General features: G+C 40.3%; 1 protein-coding gene across 1 annotated transcript; it reads right to left on the bottom strand.

The window, feature by feature from the left end:
* Nucleotides 1–529: 529 nt before the first annotated feature.
* On the bottom strand, nucleotides 530–2,092 carry LOC131619228 (uncharacterized). Its single transcript, XM_058890350.1, has one exon. It carries the CDS (start codon nucleotides 2,090–2,092, stop codon nucleotides 530–532), a length of 1,563 nt encoding a protein of 520 aa, XP_058746333.1.
* Between the last annotated feature and the right edge of the window lie 7,859 nt (nucleotides 2,093–9,951).

Raw genomic sequence — 9,951 nt, 5'->3', positions numbered from 1 at the left:
TTCATCTGCTCTGTCAGTTGAGCTCTCATCTCTGCCATTTGTTCCTGAATCTGTTCCATCTGCCTTCTCTGATTGCTCCTAGTCGGATACGGGTGATTAGCCGTCTTAGAACTCCTTCTGATAACAAAACAGCAAGACATAAGATATAAGACCTGCAAAACCTGCAAATACATGACATGTATGATATATGAATGATATGCATGAAATGTTTGTCAATTTTCAGGTATCCAAGAGTTCATCCCACTTTCAGATAGGACATAGAAACCCTGATGCCGAATATATTTGAATAACCATCCGCACACGAGAATAATTCAGCAAACTGAGCATACTTCATTCCAACATAACTGAGAATTTGAGTTCATACAAATAATACACATAATCATGTCACAAAGTGCTCATAAGGCATATAAAAGAAATCCAGAACATCAAAATGCGACCCCATCCAACAATCCTGGACATGGGCGACAAATATCAAGCATAAACATCTAATCCACCATCATGGATCAAACAAATCCACCCCACGGTGATGCTAGGATCGCCTGATAACAGAATGAACTTCTCCATCTCCTCTCCGTTGGGCTCGGAGTCTTCTTAGTTCTTCTTCAAGCCGAGCTGACTTGGCTTTCTCTTCTGCTAGCTGTTTATCTGAATCCCGCTTCTGCCTCTTGAGACTACTCTCTGATCTCTGTAACAGTAGACACTCTTGCTGCTTCTGATACAAATCTTCCTCTAGCAACTCATAGGGACGCCTCCGGGTACTAGCTTGACTTGAACTTGCGCCTTCGAATTGCTTGAGCTGGTGCATCAACCTCATCTTTGCATCTCTCTCTTCAAAGAACTTCAAATTGGTCTCTTGCTCTCTTTCATGCAACCTGTAGTTGGTAACCAGAGCATCCTTGTAAAGTTCTGTTGGCACAAATTCGGATAGAATCAAAGGAGGTTGCTTTTGAAGTGGTGCAACTCTATCATATGGCAGCAACAAGTTTCCGACCCGTTTTACAATCCATTCCACATACGGTGTCAAAGCGAGTGATTCCTTCTTCCCTAAATGGGCTCCGTTATGCTTACGGATCTTCTTCCAAGCCACAATTATCCCCTTCAACTTTTCTGGATCCGACCCCTTCTCAAAATAGACTGTCTCCGCTATCAAGTGATCCGCCGGCTTGTCTTTCAACGTATACCCCAACTGACGCAAGGATACCACGGGATTGTAATTGATGCAACCTCTAGTACCAACCAAAGGAACATTGTCGAACTTACCGCACCCAACAATCACTTCAGAAACGTTAATTCGATACTTTTGCCACTGAATATCATAAGAAGTAAGTGACATAATCCTGTGTGTCCACTTGAGCGTATCCCTTGTCTTCACAAAAGGTCCTTTGTTGGGCAACAAAGAGAGGAACCAGATGAACAACAACTGAAGGCAACAAGTGATGGCACCACCACGTTTCTCATATCGGGAATGAACGGCATAATAAGTATCGGCCAACAATGTAGGAATAGGATTCTTTCCCATGAAGATGTGTACCGCGGCCGAGTCTACAAAATTGGGAACATTTGGGAACATCACAATCCCGTAAATAGCCACAGCAAGCAATGAATTGTATGCGTTCCAATTCTTTTTCTCAAATTCCTCTTTAGCTTTTCTCACCAAGAACTTCAAAGAGAACCCCGAGACACCTCCATTCGACTTCCAATTATCAGATACTTCTTTTATGCTCAAATAAAGAGCAGCAGCGATCAACTTGAAATTCACTTCTTTAGGAATGTCGATGAATGGCACTTCGTCTTTTACCTTGAGATTAAGAATGATAGAGTACTCTTCCAATGTCGGAGCCAATTGGTAATCCTGGAACGTAAAGCACCTCATTTCAGGATCATAGAATTGCATCAAAGTTTGCAAAGCAGGAGTATCAACCACGGTTTCCAACAAAGTCAAGATATTCCCATAATCATCCGTGAAACTCTTCAGGCAGAAAGCGGTCATCAACGAACTCAAACCCTCTAATGCGTTCAACGGCTCTCGGAAGAAGCTGTAGGTGTGCGTATGTCTCTTTGCTTCCTTGACAGTATCAATGGGAGTGTCCATCTTCAACTTGAATGAACTCCTGAATGTCCCTGAAAATATGACATGCAAATGCTTGTTATACACATATATTTTTTTTTTGCGTTTCTTTTGGAAATAAATATGCTATGATGCAAAGTGGTGGGGCTTGTTGCCGCCCACCAGGCATTCTGGACTGCCGGTAGCACACATAGTATAAAGCCAAAGGTTTGGCCTCAAATGGTATACCACACGGAACACGGAATATCAATCCACGGAACCAAAGCCCATAGTCAATAACACACTGGAATCGAACACAGATTACCACTCGAACAAGAACCATAGTACCCCACGAACAGGAACCAATAGTACACTCGAACAAGAACAGCGGTAACCCACGAACAAGAACAGCGGTAACCCACGAACAAGAACAGCGGTCACCAACAATGTACCTGTTAATATGATCATTGATTCCCGCCCCACTCACGGGTAAAATCTAGGCCAAGGTAAGGTCATGAAACGCAGTATACGGTCCGCCCGAAGGTAAGCATCATCACAGCGCGTAAGCGGGTGACGATAATACCTCCGTTTGAAACCACTACTCTGCTCGTGGTCACATAATCCATCCCGAGACGTACACCTCGAGACAAACCATGCTCCCACTCTATCCTAGGGTTCCTATGGTTCACACATAGCCTGGGTATTGGGCCTTTTACCTCTTGAAACACCCACCCAACAGACAGAGATCCAGACAGTCCAGAATATGATGCAGAAAAGTAAAAGCGCACATAGAATGCAATGCAAACAGGCAAATATGCAAAGCAATAAAACACCCAATGATAAACACACAAGCGCTAGGATCGACTCGCTGAGTCCGGACCAGCAACAGGTCAAGACGTCCCCAGCAGAGTCGCCAGCTGTCGCTACCCGCGAAAATTAACAGAGTCGCCACTAACATATTTATCCTGAAAAGGAAGGGAATGCCAGCAAACCACAAAACAAAACAACGGTCTCACGACCAGAGAAAAAGGGTAAGGGAGTCGGTTACGCGAGGGGAAGGTATTAGCACCCCTCGCGCCCATCGTACTCGATGGTATCCACGCTTATGTCTAAACCTATGGGTGTGTAAGCAAAATGCGCTAATCTGGACTAAAATGAATGCATAATGTAGGGAAAAGAAAGAGTTATGCTCGCACGGGCCCTACCCCGCTGCCTACGTATCCTTTTTGAGGAATCAGAGAAACCGTAGCTTGGCTAACTAATTTTGTTTGTTTTTGTGTTTTTTAGGTGAACGAGTTACATTCACACTCCGCTGCTCGACCTTTGGAGACTTATGCTTGGGAATGGAGCGGAAATAACAAGCTCTTAAGAAAAAAAAATCAAAGAGTGTGGTTTGTGTTTTAAAGAATGCATGAGGAAGACCTAAGCTAAGGGGAAAAGCTTGCTACCTAATGTTATCATACAAAGGGTGCAAATTTAAACTAAACTAGCAACCTGCGAGGGATAAGGGAAACAAACAAGAATATCACACAAACGAGCATCCGCTCGTAAAGCAAACAAAACCAACGGTGCTGACCGAATGGTAGAAAAGCGGTCCCGCCATAGCCAAGGGGAGCAGCTCAACCCAAGTCAACCAAGCATTAGACCTCGCGAAAATGATCGGGCCATAGACAAGAGGGCGGACCCCTCTCAGCAACCAATCCGTCACGGATCGTAAAGGAAAACGGTGTGTGCGTACACCAAGCATCAACGTCGAGCGACGCGAGCTATAGGAAAGGCGGGGGTCCGATTGCATGAACCCTTTACCTGACATACTCGATAACAAGATCTTTTGCACGTTTGGAAGCAAGCAACGCGAGGCGTGCGCCTACCAAACAGACTCGATGAGACTAGGCGGGGGTTGATTACGAACCCTTGACCGCATGCCTTCCATTAGGACTTAACGGAGTGCCATATAAGACTTATTACACCGTGACTCCCTGCCGCAAAGCACAAATATAAACACACCAACAAAAACAGAGCCTATTTCGAGGACTTGGCCAGATGCATGTCTAGGTCCTACTTCTCATGCTAAAGGATGATGCGAGAAAAGCGATTAAGTGCGAGAGAAATAAAATGAAACGGGATCAATACCAAACGGATGATGATCCGTAAACTAAAGAGAGGCGAAGCGAAGAAACTAGGAATCCCGCGAGCGAGCTAGCAAAGCAAAAGCAAATAGTCAGCACACCGATTAGCCATAAAGCGCACAAACGTCGACTCACATGTCGAGCATGATCAAGATACACCTGCAAGAGGAACAAGCAAACCAAACAAGCAGATATAAAGTAAAAGGATCGTGTCTCCAAGTCGAGAACACAATACAAGTGATATAGAATCGTATCCCGCAAGTGAAGTGGAACACTCGAGTGATATGCGTCGATCGGTAACCATCCAAAAGCCTTGCATACTAGCACACAAGTTAGAGATAACAAACATCGCAATCGGAATTGCGTTATTGCATTATAAGCTAAAAGAAAATGAACAATTAACGCACACATAAAAAGGACAACAAATGTCAAGAGGAAAACGCACATGAATAACCTACAATCAATCAATATCAATCATTTCATGAGGTAGTACGTTTCACAAGCTTTCCAACGATATAAAGAACATGCAAATCGGAGTTATGAGTAAAGAGATACGAAAGTTTGAAGTTAGAAAATAAAACACAAAAATAACACACAGGAACCGGTTCCCACCTAGGGACAACCCGATTCCTGGTACAAAATACCAGAGAGGCGACATTTTGGAAAACTGGGAACCGGTTCCCACCTAGGGACAACCCGGTTCCTGGTACAGAAACACAGAGAATGGCCAAATTAGCACACTGGGAACCGGTTCCCACCTAGGGACAACCTGGTTCCCCATACAAAAAACCAGAGAGTCAAAAATTCATGAAGCTGGGAACCGGTTCCCACCTAGGGACAACCCGGTTCCTGGTACAAAAACACAGAGAATTGCCATTTTGGATTGAGTGGGAACCGGTTCCCGCCTGGGACAACCCGGTTCCTGGCGTATAAAAACATAATTTTGCACACTTTTGAAACCTTGGAGCCGTTCGCACTCAATCCAAAAACGTACCAATTCGAGATTAACCACAAACAAACATCAAATATCATGGTATACATGCATTCACACATCAAACGATCTACATGTCAACAATTATGCCAAGTGCGACGCGTCAAACAAAGCAAATATCAATCGAGAATATGGCACATGCATTTATACGAACACGTTGAGTACATCGCAAGCAACACAAATTATCAACAACAATTATACACACAAAATCACCAACAAATCACATATTCAACCACGAGTAACATAATTCATCATCAACGGATATCAATTACATGCAGTGAACATCAATTCTAAACATAATCCACATGAACACGATCAATTCGAGCAAAAAATACGCAAATTCACCGATCAATCATCATCAATCATCCATTAATCAAGAACAAGAGGTAGATCTAGATTTGAATTCACATATAATCAACAATTAAGCACTTAATTAAAGGTTCAAGGCTTACCGGATGAAGATCCAAACCGAAGCACGAACACGATCACGATACGAACGCGAACACGACACGAACTCGAAAACGAAATCCGGAATGAGGGAGAGAGAGAGGCGCGCCACTCTATGTGGAGAGAGGAAGAGAAATTCGAACTTTGATTCTTTGATTCTTCAATCCATGTTCTTAATCTTGATGGAAATTGATGAATCTTGATGAAAGTTTTATGTAATTTGTGGTTTTGATTCAAGAGAATTGAGAGAGAATTGAGAGAATGCGTTTGTGAAGAATTGGCGAATTGAAATTATGAGGGTTTTTTTTCGATTTGTGAAGAGCAAAATGTTTATATAGCGTCAACGCGAAATGTCCAAATTGCCCTCGGTGCGTCTTACTTTAGCTCGTTTTTAAGGAAACTCGGTTCGGCTCTAAATTACGGAACGAGACCAATGCCACTGTGAAGATGACCAAATTCGTGACTCATCGCCGCGAGAATCGTCTCAATCCGATAAGCGGTGAAGAAAATACGCCTGTTTGAATGACGAGAAACGCCGATTCATCTGGTGCGACTGTGCAGAATTTTGTGAGTACCGCTCAAAGAACTCGATGAAACTCTATCTTCGGCTCAAAATCTGAACAAGCATGTGTGACGAAGAAACGAAGCTAACGAAATTTCTGAGAAAATACCGCCGGAATGGACTTCATACGATAAAAATCGAAGAAGTTACGAATTTTCAAACTCGGCGCGACATACTCGAAAACACACTTTTTACCGAAACAACGCGACGATCCTTAAAATTCTGGGAATTTTCCATGCATAATTGGCCTTCGGTCTGAACATACGAAATCTTGGTAATGATGGTACGGAGCTCCAGTTAAATTTTCAAGTGAATCCGACAAGCGGATTAGGAGATATGAATTTTCCGAGGTCCGAAACCTTACATTCAGCATTGTTTTTCATTACGAAACCTCAAGTAATTTGCAAATCTGGCAACCTTCCTCAAAGAATTGGCTTCCGAGTCGAACACGAAAGTTGTAGATATCGTCAAAACAGTCAGGACAACGCGGGAACTTAGCTCATATCACCTTCCAAGTATGACTTGCGAATTTTCTCGTATTTCCACTGTTTAAACCATTTTTCACGCCTTTCTTCTTAAACCCATGAAAACTCTTTATTATTTTTCTTCAATTTTGAATGACGAAATAAACGTCATTATTAACTTATAGAACAGGAAAGAGGGCAAATTTTGGGGTGCAACAACAACGAAATACCCAAGTTGTTGAACTGTATTCTTTCAAATAAAACTCTGCTGATGATGTACAGGCATTGTTTCAATTCCCAAACACTGGAGAAATAAGGAAGTTAATCCCTTGTCAACCCCTCTGAGCCTTCGAAGTTGGTGTTTCTTTCTGTACGAAAAAACCCGCATTCTTAACCTGGGGCAGGGTAGTTCTCAGTTAATTTGGATGTGCATTCTATTTCAAGAGAATCATTCAGTACAACTTTTAACAAAGGTTTCAATCACAAGCGTTCCTCCGCATACATCAAAGAAGTGTTAGAGATGTCAATCAAAAGCTGACGATGGTTATTCTTAATCATTAAGCAAGGCAGTCACTATCTTTCAAAAAAAAGAGTATCAAAAAAATATATACAAAGAAAAGCCTGCTAAGTCAAAACCAAAAACGACTTAGGCAAGAATCAAGGCATCCCGCTGACTGTAAGTTCAAAAATAAACAGTTCAGGCAAAATTTAGGGATATTAAAAGAAAAAGATGAAAAAAGAGAAGTCAATAAATTCCTCAAGCAACAAAATGTTGTGACAACAAAAAGGAAGAAGTGACTGCAATCTCAAAAGTTCTCTTTACTTGTGAGCTATCATCATTACAAAGGTGCAATTCCAGAAGCCTCTTGGAACCTGAATGCATGAGTTAAATTAACTGAGTTTAGGACCAATTTTCAAAAAAAAATAGAGAGGGAAGCTTGACATCATTTTGGCACCAATTTTCTTTGATCATTTTTGTCATTTTACCAATTTTCCACCTCACTAAAATTAATTCCCTTCATTAAACCTTTTTTAACCCCATTTTACCATTTTTACCATTTAAATACCATTTAAACACCAATTAAACATAAGCTAATTACCAAATGCAAAAAGACCAAACTACCGCTACTCTTGCTCCAATTCTATAAATAGAGACCTCTACTCTCTCATTTCTCAAGCTTTGATAGCCAAAAAAGTTCTTGCAAATTCATTTCTCAAGCTTTGAGAGCCAAAAAAAGCCCTTGCAATTTCTCTCCTCATCCCTACCATATTCACCAAAGCTCTTTGTTCTTTCATAAAGTTTGTGAGTCACACCTTGAACCTCACAAACTTTGAGCTAAGCCACCTTTCATTTCACTCTTTTTCTTCAATTGTTGAGAGATCAAGATTTGTGTTGGTGATTCTTGAAGTAGATCTAAGTTTGTTCAAGATTTGGTAATTTTCTTCATCTTTATTCATCCATCATAATGTGATTCTTTTGTGCTTGTGTGTAATGCATCTTAGATGCTACATTGATGATATTTGCTGATTTTGTGATGGAAAATTCGTGCTCCAATTGATATGTGATCATAAGGTGTTTGTATATTTGTTCAAATCAAGTTTCATGCCTTTAAATGATGTTTTTCTGAAATTTACACTGATGAAATCGATTTCCTTAAGGCTGAAATCGATTTCATGCTGTACGTAACTTGTTTTTTTTGAAAACTGCACTATGGAAATCGATTTCCCCCTGCATGAAATCGATTTCCTGCTGGCATAATGTATTTTTTTGCCTTTTTTATGCTTGTTTTGGTTTCCTTCTTCCTCCACTTCATTAATATCATTGGATCTAGGATGTTGATAGGTTTGAAATGACCAAATCCATAATATTAGATGAATAATATTAATGATAGTGTGAGTTGATTATCTTTTATGTTTTTTATCTTCTTCTTCTCCTTTTTTTCTTTTGATCGATGAAAGTCTTAATACTTTGAGAATTCTTATGGATTCTTAGTAAAGACTAGATTGTTACCTATTTTCTTTTCGTGCGGTATTGCTTTCGGAGAATGATCTACATATCATTTCTCTTGCATGCATTAGCACATAAAGTTTTGACCGGCCTCGTTGTAGGGTGATTTCTACATAAATCACTTGGCGATCTGCTTAACATAGCGCAATATTTCGTGTCCCGAATCAAAAAAATATCAAATATGGAAGAGAATTGTATGCGGTTGATTTATGACTTATGGAGGTTTATCGTGTAGTCGCTATGATTTTATCAAGCTTCTGATAAAGTTCCATTGAATTTAAATCCGAGAACATCTTTCACTCACCATCGATCTTTCTTACTAACTTTGATAACATACTTGACAAGTTTCAAGATGGTTATCTTTAACATCTAACAACTAACTTTAATTTCCGCACTTTATTATACCACTCTTTATATTTCTCGCTTTATTGCTTTATTTTATCATTTCATCATATTTACATTCCGCTATTTTTCCTTTGTCCATTTGGACATATGTTTATGTTTCCGCTATTTTCTCTTTGTCCACTTGGACCATACTTTACTTTTATGCTAAAACACTAATAATCAACCAAAATCTAAAAAACACATAAGGCTCTCTTTTGGACTATTGGTTACTATCCCTAGCATTTTGGGAGATTCGGACTTATGGACTTAGTGCCTCTGGACCCTTATTCTGTTGTTACTCTGCTGTTATTCTGTCTGTCTGGCATTGGATTGTTGTCTGTTTGTGTGTGCAGGTATTTCGTTGAAAGCCCTTGATGGTTAATTCCAAGGCATTGATATAAGGATATTACCCGAAAACAGCCGTTACTCTGCCCGATTTTCGTCAGAATTTTAATGCGCTTAATGCAAAGTGGTGCTAAGATAATAAGTTCATCTCGATCCCCAAGTGATAATGTGTTGGTTTGGTATTGATAAGTCCAAAGGATGGGAAATCTACCTTGACTCATAATGTCAAGTGTTGGCTTCTTTTTCGGTTAGATCGTTTCTTTCCTTAGCTTTTATTTTACGCAATAGGATAGCCTCTTCATCTCCTCCCATTCTTAAATTTTCAAAATTTTCTCCCTTTTTCAAAAACCTTCTTATGTTTTCAAACCTTTTCAAAACCTTTTTCTTAAAAAATATCTTTCGCCCTTAGTGGCCTTTTCCTCTTTTCTTCAAAAGTTTAGACACTATTAATTGTCGAAACGAGTGGTTATACCCCACGATTTTGAAATTGATTGATATAATGAGATCTTTTCCACGTGAGAGAGCTAGTGGCATACGCGTTGATTTTACCTGAGTTGGAGCCCTTCTTTCATTT

Source organism: Vicia villosa, linkage group LG7 (genome assembly GCF_029867415.1).
Source record: "Vicia villosa cultivar HV-30 ecotype Madison, WI linkage group LG7, Vvil1.0, whole genome shotgun sequence".
Classification (NCBI taxonomy): domain Eukaryota; kingdom Viridiplantae; phylum Streptophyta; class Magnoliopsida; order Fabales; family Fabaceae; genus Vicia; species Vicia villosa.
This window is presented reverse-complemented; position numbering and strand designations above follow the sequence as displayed.